The 16598-nt window shown below is 34.9% G+C and overlaps 1 protein-coding gene across 7 annotated transcripts in view; it reads left to right on the top strand.

The window, feature by feature from the left end:
• The window catches only part of LOC136031439 (A disintegrin and metalloproteinase with thrombospondin motifs 9-like), a 364806-nt gene that overhangs the window by 249646 nt on the left and 98562 nt on the right, over nucleotides 1-16598 (top strand). For 6 of the 7 annotated variants that reach the window (XR_010618512.1, XM_065711064.1, XM_065711046.1 and 3 more), the window contains 2 exons: nucleotides 5673-5880; nucleotides 14161-14325. Coding sequence is in view for 6 of the 7 variants with exons in the window: in XM_065711064.1 (XP_065567136.1) it covers nucleotides 5673-5880; nucleotides 14161-14325 (373 nt within the window). In the remaining variant the exon portion in view is untranslated. The remainder of the gene's footprint in view (nucleotides 1-5672; nucleotides 5881-14160; nucleotides 14326-16598) is intronic. The other variant, XM_065711037.1, reaches the window with a different exon arrangement.

Here is a 16598-nt window from a genome sequence, read left to right as displayed (position 1 = left end):
ATAGATCCAGGATTCTTGCTAGGTTGAACTGACTGGGAGAAGGAACAGGAGTTAGCATTTGGAATATTAGTGAAATAATTATTAAAAGCATCCGGTACTGAACTTGGGTCAATTAATCTGCCACTGATGTCCTTAAGGTTAAGAGGTACAGATCTTGAACTTCTTTTTTTTGAAAGAATTTCATTTATTGTTGACCAAATTTGTTGCAAGTTCCCTTTGCAATGAGAGATTTTCGAATAATAATAATTTTTTTTTTGCTTCCCGGACAAGTTTGGTATATAAATTTTTGTATTTTTTATAATTAGTCAGGTCAATAACGTTACTGGTTTTGCAAGCTAACTTATATAGGTCATTTTTTCGATATGAAGAGATTATCAGGCTATTTGACATCCAGGGACGTATATGGCTAGTTTTTCGGTTTGATTTACGAACTGGAAAGGTTGAACTGATAAGATCACTCAGTCCTTGTGTAAAACCATTTGTGGCTGAATTAACATCCTGACAATCCAAAACCTTGGACCAGTCAAAGGATTTCAAACGATCCGTGAACCTGTTCATATTCACAGTATTATATATTCTATTATACGTAGGGGTTTTAGTTCTAGAGGGCTGAGTAGTTGGTAGGGAGGGTAGCGAGAGATAGATTGGAAAGTGATCTGACAGGTCAGAAAATATTATTTTGGAGGACAGGTGGTTTCCCAGGGAAGTGGATACAAAAATGTTGTCAATTACAGTAGCTGTAGACCTCACAGGATCAACTCTAGTAGGAAAAAGGATTGTGGGAAGAAGACCACTTGAGGTGAATGTTTCAAAAAAGGTATCACAATCATTATTATTGCTAACATTTAGTAAATTACAATTGAAGTCCCCAAAAACTATTGCCTTCTTTTGTGGTAAATTAATAAAACTAGAAAAATCATCAAATAGGTTACAAAAGAAAGGGGTCGGAAATGAGGGGGGCTTATAAAATAATGAAAAAATAAGAGAATTCTCGTCAACACTTATGTCTACGATTATTGAATAAATGCATCTATTATTTATAGGTTGCGAGAATAAGGATTCACAGTCTAATAGCCTGGTGAATTTCAGACTTGACCGGATGTAATTCAATATAATGATTGAACTAGAAGCTATTCAAATCTTTTTTCCAGAGGTTTTATTGTGAGCTCGATCTTTCATGCCTTGATGATTCTTTTGCCAGAATTTACAGCCTTTCATAAGGCTAAAGAATCTGTTTGAAGAGTCAGTCCCATTATTAAATTAAATTGATCACTCAAGAAATTCTATGCCCATCTTATTTTTAAATGGTTTATAGTGATAGAACTTGAAAATATAATGAATAGTAATAAGAAATATGCATTGGCATCTGAATACTTGCGATAATAATTCAATAGATATTCAATTTATTTTAGACAGGGGTGGGGGATGCATAACTATGGAAAATGCTTTGAGTATTATCAAATACCAAAAATGTGTATTTTTACATTTTTGGATGCAGTCTGAACCCAAAAACCTTCCCCAAATATGTCAGTGATGTAGCTTGAGGGAAAACAGTAGCGTAGAAAAAAAATCTTAAAAACACTTTTTGTCATTTAAGGCTGTTGAAATTTATTTTCATTGTTGGACCCACCGTTCTTAAATGAGGTTGAACCTCATGCCAAATTGAATAATAGAACAAATCTAGCAGTTTTCAGTAAACAATGTCTATTTTCCCTCCTTCCTAGTAATAGAGACACTTTTAATCTCTGAGGGTTTTTCAGATAATGAAGTCCTACGGCCTCAGTTGCCACGAAGGTTTAATAAAATAAACCGTTCTCAGCTAAAAAAAAAAAATTCTTATGTAGTTTTCTGGTCTTTAATAAAAACCCATGCTCTGCAGAGCTTCTTCATTTGAACTCGGATATGCCTGAAATTAAATTCAAAAATATAAAGAAAATTGTATTTTGTCACGTTTTGTATGACAATCCTGACCAAAACCAACGTCAGTTCTATCTAATCAGAAAAATAATACAAATTTTTAGACTTCCTGGAATTTCATGGGGATTATTTATATTAATGGCATAAAAAATTGCTTTGGATTCTTATTTTTTTTTTAAATACTGGATTCTTTTTTATATTCTTAGCTATAAATGAAAGAATATTCTTAAATTTGATGAGCAATAAAAATCTCTCCAAACATGTATCAAGTTGAAGAATTTAAACAAGAATTTTCTCTTTTTTTGTTTTTTTGTACCTATAAGTTAAAGTTTTCATATAACGGGAATATGTTAAATTGAGACGAAGTTTATTTATACCATTTGTAATAGGCCTATGTGTTTTTTGTTGAATTCTACTTTTCAAAGTAAATGCCTGTGCAAATGCGTGATAACTGTGCCTGATAGCTATAATTGCAGCAAAACCTTTTTTTATACATTTTCGATATGTTAAAAATATGTAAAAATACATGTTTCAAAGTTGTCAAACTTATTTTAATAGTGCATATAGCAATCATATTTTTTTATCAAGGATAAAGTACTTTTTGAGTTAAAACCAAGTTTGTTTACTCCATTTCCTAGTCTTTTCTTATTTAACTTCTGCTGTCAATGTGCGTTGCCTGTAAAAATCTTTCCTTTTGCTCTTAAATATCGTATCTGACATTTTCATGGTTTCTTCTTTTTCTTGTTCCTTTTATTTATCTTTTTCTACTTTTTATTCTCTTTGTTCTTCTTTTATTTTTCTTCTTCTTGAAACCAAGGTTTCATGATTTCTCCTTCATGCTAATAATTCTTTTTTGTTTTTATTTTATTGATGTTCTCTAATTTTACTAGTGCTTGATTCTTCCCTATTGCTTACAAGTTGACATGGTAATTTTGCCGTGACTGGGGATACAATGATTTTATTCAAGGAAAAGTAATTAATATTAAGGATTGTGTTTAAGCCTCAATTTGTCTTCATTTTTCATTCTGTTTTCGACATTTTTTTGGACATTTTCAATGTTCAATAAACACTAGGCTATCAAGGAGGCACACTCGTGCCTCTATAAAGAGGCGACACACGACAATGTTAAGCGATCTTCGGTTCCAGTGGTCGCAGACGGATGGGGAGGGATGCATTTCGTAGCCCGAGCTCCAACTAAGAAACCTGCAAAATTTCATCCCCCTCCAACTTTTTCTTCATGGGGAAAATCTGGCCGAAAGTTTCGACCTGTCAACCCAAGCCCCCCTTTAACGTTGTCCGATCGGGCTGAAATTCACAAGTTAAGGTCCCCTAGGGCCCAGGAGCTTATCCGCGAAATTTCAGCTTGATCCGATAACTCCTTCCCTGTTTTCCAGAAACCACGCATAGCCACTTAAAATTCATTTACTTTCTTTTTCGCCACGCCTACAGGTCACATCCGACATCGGATCTGGGTGTACGAAGACTCATTCGATGCGGAATTCTCCGAGTAAGTGCCCATGAAAGTTTCGTAGGAAAATCTTAACCCCCCGAAAGTTTCGACCCTCCAACCCCCCACCCCTTTTAACGTTGTCCGATCGGGCTGAAATTCACAAGTTAAGGTCCCCTACGACCCAGGAGCTTATCCGCGAAATTTCAGCTTGATCCGATAACTCCTTCCCTGTTTTCCAGAAACCACCCATTAGCTATTTAAATTAACGGATTTCTCTTCATAAGAGCCCATGTTAATTTGAAATTTTTAAAAGCTATTGAGAAGTTATATTAACACACATGCAAGTTATTAGCTCAGTTGGTAGAGCGTGAGACTTTTAATCCTCTGGTCAAGGGTTCAAGTCCCTTACGGGCGATTTTTTTTCACAACATCAAAAAAATTTTGATAACACCTGGACAGCTTATCATTTGAGAGATAACAGAATATTAGCTTCTTATGAGCAAAAGAAACATTTCGGTCATTCTATCTATTTTTTTTTCTATTTTATACAATGATTTAAAAGCGGGGGTGGGTTCCTCTCCTAATTCCTGTACGAGGAGTACAGGAACTATTAAATTACATCCACCATGGATTGTAGAAAAACGTACAGAATTAATATGAAAAAAAATTGAACCTGTACAAAAGAGTCTTTAAAAGCGGGGGGTTTGCCTCTCCTAATAGTCTTCTTATAGTCCTAATAGTCTAATAGTCCCATGTTAATTTTTGAAATTCTTAAAAGTTACGAATATCAACATTCAAGTACATCAAAATAATCAGCTCGGCACGGCGAGAATGACTGCAAGCATCATAAAAATCCAGCTCCATTCCAGAAAAATTTTTGATAACACCTGGACAGCTTATCATTTGAGAGATAACAGAATATTAGCTTCTTATGAGCAAAAGAAACATTTCGGTCATTCTATCTATTTTTTTTCTATTTTATACAATGATTTAAAAGCGGGGGGGGGGCGGCAGCCACCCAAGTTCCTCTCCTAATTCCTGTACGAGGAGTACAGGAATTATTAAATTACATCCACCATGGATTGTAGAAAAACGTACAGAAATAATATGAAAAAAACTTCGTTTTCTTAAAGAGTTAAAGAGGCTGCGTCCCAAAGTCGAACCTTAAAACGTACAGGAATTAGAAGAGGCAGTTGGGGGGCTGCCGCCCCCCAAACCCCCAGCTTTTAAAGACTCTTTTGTACAGGTTTTTTGTTTTTTTTGCTAACCCCCAGCTCTTGGCTTCGGAAAGGCCCTCTTTTAATTAACAAAAAATTGAAATGAATGAATAATGGAATAACTTCGAAAAATGTTAAACACAAGAGGACAGGAGAACCATTGCGCCGAAACTAGTAATTAGTAACAATGAAGTCCCCCCCCCAAAAAAAACCTGTACAAAAGAGTCTTTAAAAGCTGGGGGTTTGGGGGGCGGCAGCCCCCCAACTGCCTCTTCTAATTCCTGTACGTTTTAAGGTTCGACTTTGGGACGCAGCCTCTTTAACTCTTTAAGAAAACGAAGTTTTTTTCATATTATTCTTAGAAGGAGCATCGCTAGGGCACTATGTAGTCAGACTGATTTTGATTTTCTTGATCTAAATCGCCCTACTGATTCTTTCTTTGAGAACAACCTAGCCAACGGTTTCGGCAATTTGCTCAAAAGTGTGAAAATGTTATATTCTGGTAAAACTAATTCGGTGCTTTTGCCCCAGGCAAAACTCTGTGAGTTTAAAGGAGGGGTTTCAGCTTTTCAAATTTTGGTAGCCAAGAAATTTGAAGGTACCTAAAATCTGTTGTGCAGATCCTTAATTTTGGTGCTCATAAGAACAGATCTGTAACTTAATTCCTGTGTGCTATTTGGTATTTTTCAGCTTATTGGTATTTTGGTATTTTTGTATATTATACTCTGTACTGGTTTAGTGACTGAAAAAAAATATAACTCTTTCATTCACACATTATGAGTACAGATGGGATCCTGGCTTTCAAAAGCTAGATTTAACTGATTAGTTCTAGTTCTTTTTTTTCCTGTTCAAAGTGACAATATTGACAAAAACGTTTTTCTCCCTTTAAAAATTGTAAAATTTCGAACGACCTAAAAACATCTCATAAAGTCACAGTTTTCTGGTATGAATAGGCCTAAGATTGGTCCAGGGAGGGGGATATTTTGATTTTAATTCCCTTGAATATTTGAGATTTCATTGCAACTTGAAGTGATTCCATGTCAACCCCCTAGTTCAGGATTGTCGTCAAGTACTGTCTTATGTTCCAGTTGGGAAAAACAAAATGTGTCCGAATGCTCAGAAAGCTGTGGTCCTGGAATAGCAACTATTCACTATCAGTGTGTCAAAACATCCTCCGAACGATCAACAACGATTATGAATGCGACGTTTTGTAGTCACTTGACCATTCCAAATAGACAAGAAAATTGTGTTGGACCATGCCTTAAAGCTTACTGGAGATATGGCGAATGGTTGCCGGTAAAACAAAATTTTTCTATAATTTCAATCAGCTATATTTTCTATCTTTTAGTTTTTAATGATAATAATGGTTAACTATTTGCAAAATTCTGACTCGGAACATGAATTTTATATGAAAACAACTATTTATATCCTAATGGTAATCAAATTAACTGGATTTTGCTGCAACAAATAGCTACGACAGAATTTTAGTGAATAGCTAACATTAATTTATATTCAGTTACGTAAATTTATTTATTTGCTTATGTTTAGCTAATATTTAGTCATATTTTGTTAATGCTTAGTTTAGGTGAAATACAAAAAAATTGTACTTAGCTATCACACATGGATTTTAACCACATACCTGTTAATCATAAAAGCCACTGTTAGGAATACTTTAACTAGGGACGAAAATTTAATTAAAAGCAATTATTTATACTTTGATATTAAAAAAATTACCATAATTTTGCCAAGATAAATAGCTGAATCTCAACATAGTTTCAAGATTCAATAAATATTGTTTCATCGTTTCAACAAATATTTCACTGTTTATCAATATTTATGGTTGTGATCTTATTTGGGAGCGTGAAAGATGAATTTTCAAAGAAAAGTTCTATTTTGAAAAATAAGAAAGGTTTCAAGATATGATGACCCGAAAGGGCTCTGTCTCCACATTATTTGACATTAAATATATTAAGGTCAGTTCAAGGGCAACTAAGGGCCCTTAGAAGCAGTCACAGCCTTTCTTTGCTACAATGTGTTACCTTTCGGAGTTTTTACTTGCTTTTAAACGAATCTGTCAACCGTCTCCTTTAGCACCTTTGGTCTTGGTTTTATCCGAATATTTTGAGCTAAAAAAAGTGCATTACCCCTTGGTTGTATTCAGAGGGGGGAGGGAGTAACTACCTGGTTTGGGTTCCCCCTCGAATGCGACTTTGTGATGATGTGCAGTTTTAAGCTTGGATATACCCAAGTCAAACCTGACATAAAATGAAACGAATCTGAAAATTCGAAAATGAAGATTCGTTTAAAGGAAGCAATAAACACGGAAAATAAGGATATTGTAGCAAGGATGAATTGGGGCTACTCAGCTCTTAAGTTATTCCTAAGAAATCTAGTAAAAAATATTTCTCGCAGAAATTAAAGAACATTTCTCCGACACGTAAATTGGTCTTAAAACTGGTCTAGCTCCATGAGAGGTAAGCCTCTTTTTCTCCTTTTTTTGTAACCTTCCTCCTCTCCTATAAAGTTCAAAATTCATCCCTGTATCGTCTAATTTCCAACCAGCACTATTAATTTTTGTTGTTGTAAGATACTAAATTTAATTATATGCTACTTATGACCTAGTCATTATTTTTGCTCTCTTTTGAATTATGTCTCAGATTAAAATTAACTTTCCCTAAATAGCAACATAGTCCAAAAATTCTATAACCAAAAATGAGAAAACCAAAAGTTTGAAGTCTAGTAGAAAACTTTGTTGGAAATCAGACTTGCTGTGATAATCAAATATTTTTGTATAGAATACTGTATGAAAATAAATTAAATTGCCAAAAGAGCAAAACACTGGTAATTGCACCAATGTTTGTATATGTTTACCAAGGGATTACACGATTCAAAAACTTTAAAAAATAAAACCAAAAGTTAGAAACTTAGTAGAGATTGCCTTTAGAAACTGGGCTTACTTTAGTAATCAAATTATCTTAGATAAAAGACATTTTGAAAACATTCAATTGCGTAAAGAGTAAAAAACTTGTAATTGTAAAAATAAGGTTATTATATAAACTGAAAAAATATTTACGTTGTCTGAGCAATAACTTTAATGTTTTAATTCAAACTAGAAAAATGCCTGACAATTTTAATGTTAGTTGTATTGTTTGTTAGATAAAATCCACTCGCTCCCTGATTAAGCTTACAGGTTTGAACGCAACCAGTTATATAATGTCAGTACGAAGGCCCAAAAACTAAAATTTGCAATTATTACAAATTTTGATTCAATACTTGACAAGGGATTACAACAATTCTAAAACATTAAAAAGAAAACAAAAAGGTTGAAGCTTAGTAGAAATCGTTGTTAGACAAACCTTATAACCGAATTTCGTTTCTTATAAGTGGAAGCAATATCATTTTAAGACATGAAAAGAAGTTGAAAAAAAAAAAATAAATTCAATTAAGAGTCACTAAAGTTATTATATAAACTGCAAGAATATTTACGGTGCCTGAACAATAACTTTAATGTTTTAATTCAAACTTGAAAAATGCCTGAAAATTTAAAAATTAGTTTGTTTTTTAGTTATATAATCTCCTCTATCTACCCTTCCACCCCCACCACGATAGTGAATGTATCGTCTTCTTATCTATGACGCATACAAAATTACAGATGGAAAGTAATTAAGACAACAAATAAAGTTTAATAGCATTGTATTCACTGTGGAACCCTTCATGTTCCCGAGGAAAAAGTAGCAAACAAAGGTAATTCCTCAGGAGATTGCTGCTTGCATGGTCGTTTTGCATTATCACCACCACAATGTCCCAATGAATTGGTTTGCCTTTTTGTAAGCCGTCACTCGCTCTCTGAAGAGTTTTATAAACGTATTCGAAACTTTAACTCGTGTTTGATCTAGCTTCATTCAACGTAAGCGATGATTGAAACAGCTTTAAAGTAGCTGGACCCATTTATCACAGAAACAATTTAATGGTACATCCATCACAAACTACTGAAGGTGAAATTGAGCCACCTTTGTATGGCCAAATGTACTTTTTAAACCCCAATGAAGCTGTTGAGGAACGCCTCACACATTCTCTAAATCATGGGATCTCCCGTGATCTAATGAATATCTTGGAAGAAATATTACGAGACACAAATGACTATGCCAAAGGTTACGGAAAAGTACGTGAAGTTGAGGAAGATACAAATCAGCTTGCTGCTTCACTGTGACAACAGCCTCCAAAAGTGCAGCTCATTTTAACTGTGCCAGATGGTGTAGATTATAGAGGCTTCAACCCTCCTGGATGTAATGAAGTATGTGTTGTGCTTACTCTTAATGCTAACCATAGTTTTCCACCAAAAGATATGGTTGTAAGACAACGTGGCAAAAATCTTGTCATTTTAAAGAATACTGACCATATGTGGAGCCTTTTCTCTACTTAATGTTTTTTCCAGCTGGAGCGTCAGGATGGTGAAAGAATATGGCTACTTCAAACACTTTATGTAAGTCGTAGACATATAATACGGTTTGAATTAGTAAGACATCGTATGCTTTTTAACCTGAACATGCCAAAAGACTTTCTGTGCAAGATGTAAAACCTGACCTACGTCGAATCGGTTTAAATGCTTTGCATTTTGGTGAAAGACTTTTCCAACAGTACCATGTCGATACCAATATTCTTGTTGAGTGTGATCGTATTGAATGGAATAGATTCAACCAAAATTTAAGTTAAAAAAAAACAAGTTTTTTTAACTGAAAGTAAGGAGCGACATTAAAACTTAAAACGAACAGAAATTACTTCGCATATGAAAGAGGCTGCTTCCTCATCAACGCCCCGCTCTTTACGCTAAAGTTCGACTCTTTCTCTCAATTCTTCTTTTTAAAACAGTAAAAAATTTTAGCGTAAAGAGCGGGGCGTTGATGAGGAAGCAGCCTCTTTCACATACGAAGTAATTTCTGTTCGTTTTAAGTTTTAATGTCGCTCCTTACTTTCAGTTAAAAAAAACTTTTTTTTTTTAATTTAATTTCTGAATGTTTTTGAATCAATGTATGTTTTGATTTTTGCTCTCCGCAGAGGAATAATTAAAACGAAATTTGCATTTTTTTTTTTGCTAAATTGCTTTCTCATAATTTTGATCGAATGATTTTGAGGAAAAAAGAGCGGGGAGGAAGCCTAGTTGCCCCCGATTTTTTGGTTATTTAAAAAGGCAACTAGAACTTTTAATTTTTTACGAATATTTTTATTAGTAAAAGGTTTACGTAACTTATAAATTAGCTTACGTAAAGAACTTTTGTATTCTCATATTTTTATTACATATATGAGGGGGTTCGCCCCCTTGTCAGATCCTCGCTCTTTACACTAAAGCTTAAATTTTGTCCCAATTCATTAAGAATGACCCCAGAATCACAAAAGCCGTAGAATAAATAGTTGAAATTACTAAAAATACTTTAGCGTAAAGAGCGAGGTATTAGGAGGAGGTGAGCCCCTCAAATGGGTAATAATTTCTGTTTGTTTCAAGTCTTAATGCTGTTCCTTACTTCCAGCTGAAAGAACTTTTTCATATTTATTTTTTCATTGTTTTTTTTTAAATAATGCTAGTAAATCCTGATCTCCCTTCATGGAAATTTTCTTCCCCCATGACAAATTATCGATGGAAAGTTCCCCCAGCATATCCCCCTCTTCTCAACCCCTCCCCCAACCAAAAAAATCCTCCTGAAAACGCCTGTACACTACCCAATAACCATTACTATATGTAAGCACTGGTCAAAGTTTGTAACTTGTTGCCCCTCCCACGGGGACTGTGGGGGAGTAAGTCGTCCCCAAAGACATAGTTATAAGGTTTTTCGACTACGCTAAATAAAATGGCTAAGAATAAAAATGGCAACGGATCAGAATTTTGATCCGTTGACTTTGGTAAAATAATTAGCGTGGGAGGGGGCCTAGGTGCCCTCCAATTTTTTTGGTCACTTAAGAAGGGCATTAGACCTTTTCATTTGCGTTAGAATGAGCCCTCTTGCAACATTCTAGGACAACTGGGTCGATACGATCACCCCTGGGGAAAAAAAACAAACAAAAAAACAAATAAACACGCATCCGTGATCTGCCTTCTGGCAAAAAATACAAAATTCCACATTTTTGTAGATAGGAGCTTGAAATTTCTACAGTAAGGTTATCTGATACGCTGAATCTGATGGTGTGATTTTCGTTAAGATTCTATGACTTCTAGAGGGCGTTTCCCCCTATTTTATAAAAAAGGCAAATTTTCTCAGGCTCGTAACTTTTGATGGGTAAGACTAAACTTGATGAAACTTATATATTTAAAATCAGCATTAAAATGCGATTCTTTTGATGTAGGTATTGGTATCAAAATTCCATTTTTTAGAGTTTTGGTTACTATTGAGCCGGGTCGCTCCTTACTACAGTTCGTTACCACGAACTGTTTGATACTATTATTACTGAAAGCTACGTAGGTGTTAAACGACTTCTCAATGACTTAGCCTCAAAACAAAATGCATTCTTTGGTAAAAAAAAGGTAATACTAACGTCATCATTCGTCGGATCAACACGCTACTTTGCTGAACAATATGAAGGTGCCTTGGCTATTGGTTGTTGCCTTGGACCCCCAGATTTCTTTATAAATGTGGCGTGCAACCTGGATTGGCCTGAATATAAAGAAGCAGCAAGTATTAAATTTGATGATACTGTTGCAGAAAATTCCCTTCAAAATCGAAATTGATGATTTTATTTCAGCCGAAATTTCCAATTCCAACGATACATTAATAAGAGAATTGGTCTTAAAGTGGATAATTCATAATCCATGCGGAAATTTAAATCCAAATGCGATCTGAATAATCAATAAAAATGGAAAATTTCGAATCAGAAAATGCCGCTTCAATTTCCAAAGCAATACAATTCAGTCACATCTCTAGCCGATGCTGGAAAACCAAAGTATCGGTGTCGTTATGATCCAAAAATAGACGAAATGAATAGAGAAGAATTTTCACATGACGGTGCTGTTTATCGAAAAGATTCCAGTAATCGGCGAATTACTCGTGATAATTATCATGTCGCCACATATAATCCTCACATGCTTAAAAAATTCGAATGTCACGTAAATGTCGAATATGTTGGAAATATAGGTCCGGTAAAGTATCTATATAAATACATACACAAGAGACATGACTGTCTTTCAATAACAGATATCGAAAATGAATGGTGCATGCTTTGCAATGAAGCACAAACCTATGTGGAAGGACGCTGCAATACACCAACCGAAGCCTGCTGGCGATTATTTAGTTACAATATCCAATTAAAGAGCCATGTCGTTCAACGTTTAAATGTTAATTTTCCTGGAAATTACCTGATGCAAATGTCAGCCAAGCCCATGAATATTTGGTAGATAGTATAAAACAAGGCCTCAATGCTGGAAGTGTATTTCCGACACAACAAGGCGTTGAAGCAAATAAAAAACTTGGAATTTCTCTATTATTGGAAAATGCCTGAACACTATAGATAGAATGGAAATACCAGTACATGGGAACAAAAAATCCGCCAATTGGACGAATTCACAACATAATATTTATAGCCCATCCGAAGTGCTTCTATTTGCAAGTACTTTTGTATCATGTGAAGGATGCAACAAGTTTTAAAGATCTTAAAACAGTTAAAAACACTGTTTAATCTCATAGAAAAATTATGCCTGGCTCATGGCCTTGAAATTGACAATAAACAGTGTTTCGACGCCTTAGAAGAATTTGCACTATCCAAAATGCCTTCTATAATGCGAATACTCTTCACACAGATTCTTGTTTTTGGTGATCCTGCAGATCCAAATGCTCTTTGGGAAAGATTCAAAAACCAGTTGGCAGAGGATTTCATTTGGCATGAAAGACGAAATAATTTAGCTGAAGATCTTGAAGTAAAGCGTGCATATGAGAATATTGCATCTAAGAAAAAATTGATGGCAATAGAAGGTCGAAATTTAAATTTTTGGGTTGAATGATATAGTATGGACAACATTGAGACCAACGAAAACGACCAAAATTGGTCAGCTAGTAGATCTTTTAGTTGATCAGCTGTTACTGGAGATAGTATGTATCTGCTTCTGCAAGGAGAACAGCTTGAAATTATTGACAATATTTTACTTTTGGACTAACAACACACAAAACCTTCGGCTTGAAAGTTCTACTTTCCTTAGATTTTGGTTCCTGTATAAGACTTGGTACGAGCAGAGGTTTAGAATTAGTTCAAGTAGATGTTATCCTACTTGACGAAACCACCCATGCTTCCCAAGTATGGCTTACCAAATATGGATCAGTTGTTGCAATCCATTGCAAATCCAAACTTGCCATTTGGGGATTTGGGGGGGGGGGATTTTAGTTGCTGGAGGTGTTTTCCGACAGTGTTTACCAGTTCAACCCCGAAGCAACTGCAGTGAAATACTCGATTTATCAATAAGAAAAAGTCATCTTTAGAACAATTTCAAATAAGTTTCCTTTGAGAAAAATATACGAGTTGATCCTGAACAGGAAGCATTTGCAAAGTACATACTCGAACTGGGAAATATTCATAAAATTAACTTAATAAAGTTGAGTTACCGAAAGACATAATTTCCAGTGGCAATTTAACTGAGGAAGTATTTAGAGAATTTTTGTCTAAGTATTGTTTCCGTTTAGTTAAAGATCCAGTTATTATAGTTAATTAAGTTAATTAAGTTTCGTGCCACCCCAACAGCTAGTAGGGAATATAAATGACGACCGGGACAAAAGGAATGTTCGATTAGCAATCACCATCAACAAAGCTCCGGGATACAAATGACGACCGGGACACAGGGAATATAAATGACGACCAGGACACTCAAAAAGAAATTACAGACCGGGACACTAGAACACAAATGACGACCGGGACAAAAATGACGACTGGGACACCGGGACACAGGGAATATAAATGACGACCGCGACACTCAAAGAGAAATTACAGACTGGGACACTGGGACACAAATGACGACCGGGACACAGGGAAACAACAACAACGGGGACGCCGGGGGGCACAGGGGGATATATAAATGACGACGGGGACACAGGGAATGTTCGATTAGCAATCATCATCAACAAAGCTCAAGGGCAATCATTAGAATAATGAGATATAGATCTGAATACAGATTGTTTTTCCCATGGACAATTATACGTTGCATGTTCAAGAGTCGGTAAACCTTACAATCTATTCACATGCACACAGCCAAGAATGTTGTATATTCGCAAGTTTTACGTAGTTAAAAATATATATATACATATATATATTTATCTATATTCACAGGTGGGACACAGGGACACAACTACAATGGCGCGTAACTAATATGGTGCGTAACGACTTGCGCGCGGGGGGGCTTGGGGGGGTGGGGCGAAGTGCCCCCCCCCCCCCAACTAGGTGTTGGGGTGGCACTTCGCGTCAGCTAGTATATATATATATATATATATATATATATATATATATATATATATATATAATTGAAGCTAGCATCCCAAAAATTGCTAAAAGTAGATTAATCAGTTTGGCTTCTAAATAGCTCAATTAACAAATTAACTGCTTTTCTAGTGTACAAAATCATGTGGTGGAGGTATTCAAAGAAGGTCATTTTCATGTCATGACGATAGAGGCAAAAAAATTGAGGATTTTTACTGTAATAAAACCTCTTTGGAGATAACACAGTATTGCTCTGGAGAAGCATGTCCAGAATGGAAGTTTGGCGAATGGAGCCCTGTAAGTAGCATAAATGAAATAAGTAATGGTAATGTGCTGCTTTTGTAAAGTTATAAACAATCTCTGCCTGATTCTGGAAATAGCCATCTTCCCATCAAAAAGAAACACACAAATCTGCAGAAGAAAGGAAAACTGAAGTATTTTAACCTCATTTTCTAAGTATATTAAAATTGAATAAAAACTAATTTTTCAAGAAACAAAAGTGCGAGCGGGCAAAAAGAATAGAAAAAAACTCCAGTATTTCACTACCTTGTTGAAAGAGCTGTTTTAGCTTCGGACCCAGGTTTACAAAATATGCCATATTTAGATTTCACTATAGATGTCACTTCTGCCCTTTCGGAACATATTTCTAATCTTGCAGAACATTTTATTTTGTTCGATAATGTCTCTTTGATTTCTAGGGACCAGCGTTTAAACTAAAATTTTAAAAGCCAAAAAGAAAAAAAAAAGACTCCGGTTTGTCACTACATTGTTGAAAGGGCTTTTTTAGCTGCGAACCCATGTTTACAAAACATGTCATATTTTTAACTATACTTAGTCTTAATCCTACTGTATTCCAGTGCTAGGTTTGGCTAAGCGCTAAGTGTATATTCTACATTATGCACACATCCCATTCCATAGTCAATGGAAATATGAGACTGTATAAAAATTTAAACACTATATTCACTTCCAAAATTGATTACTATAAAGAAATAACAAAATCAACAAATGGCCATATACAACATAAATTAAATGCAAACAAAACAAAATACAGTTCTTAATTTTAAGATGATTAGATTGCACTGGTTGATGAGCTGTCTAGTTAAAAGATATTTTTGGGGAAGAACTTTAGAATATAAATGCCTGGCTAAATTCTTATTACCGAAGGCCGATTCTTTTTTAATTTTTTGGCGTTTGTTTTAAGTCTGATTCAGTAGACCACCCATGAGAGTGATCAAGTGGCAGATCAGCCAGCTTGAAAAGTTCTACCTGAAAAATATCTAACTGAATATAAACTTTAACCTAACAAGGATAACTGTTCGAAACAAATGTATTAGATCTAACAGGCCAGTCTCAGACACACAGTCCTATGGTAATAAGGCATCGATGTTATTAATGCCTGTATTGATTAATCTTTTAAGTTTTGGTACTCATGGAAATTTCCCAAAGCTCGGTCTAAAGAGAAAAAGAGAGATTATTGTCTTTAATTTTCGGTTAATAAAGTGTGCTTTTGTCTGTTGGTTTGATTTTTTACTTATTTTTATAAGCCTTTTGTCCCTTATTTCTGGAAAAAAGTTAGCTGTGTCTTTTTTAAACACGGACAGATAACGCTTGGTGGGAACTTTTCAATTCAATTCAATTCAATCATATATATTTAAACAAAAACACATAATCTGCCAGGAAAGCACAAAAGTTCTTGACTAGGGCAGAAACTTAATTAAAGAATAATTAAACAATCAACTAACAGAAACAACGAATCAACTGGATTTATCAAAAAAAGAAAAAAAGAGAAAAAAGGGGAGTGATGAAGAGAAAGAAAAGAAAATTAAGAAAAAGAAAAGACAAGAAAAAGACCGAAAAGATCAGGAAAGAAAAAATTGATCAGGATGTATTTTATCTGGAAAGATAAAAAGCTTTGGTATTTTAAAACGTGTTTTGCTCTTTTGTGTGAAAGCCAGTAAATTGAACAAAAAGTTTTGGATCACCACGAGAGGCGTAGCTCCAGTATTTTTATAGGAGCAAGAGGGGTCCGTATCCAGATAGTCATATATAATGATTTTACTCCAATTTTTTTTTGGGGGGTGAGTAAATCCCAAAACCTTGCCCCCCCCCAAACGTTGCCCCTGATCACCACTATCTCTCTGTTTTTCTATGCTTGTTCTGTCAATCCTGCTGGTTATGATCAATGGCTTTATGTTTTGGTTAGGCTTTTTTTTGTGCTGATTCAGACGATCAATTAATTTTCCAAATAAATTAGATTTTAAGATTTCGCTTTTCTTTCTTACTTGCATGATCAAATCAGGTAGAATGATGGAATGTAGGAATGCCAATTTTATATAAATTTCTAGCTAATTAAAGTCCCTAGGAAACTGTATTAAGGGATTAGGGACAAGAGTAGGGTGCTCCTAATTTGAACCTGTATTCCTCGGGACGCGCCCAGCTTCTTAAATAACCCTTGATGTTAATTACAGTACGGATTTAACCCGACAAATAGGTATTGCTAGGTCTCAATGGGTATGAAAATACAACAACGTTGAAGTGACCAAATGACTAAAACATAAACTAGAACAGGC

This window comes from Artemia franciscana, chromosome 1 (genome assembly GCF_032884065.1).
Source record: "Artemia franciscana chromosome 1, ASM3288406v1, whole genome shotgun sequence".
Lineage (NCBI taxonomy): Eukaryota > Metazoa > Arthropoda > Branchiopoda > Anostraca > Artemiidae > Artemia > Artemia franciscana.
Note: the sequence above shows the minus strand (reverse complement) of the source record. Positions and strands in the feature narration are given on the sequence as shown.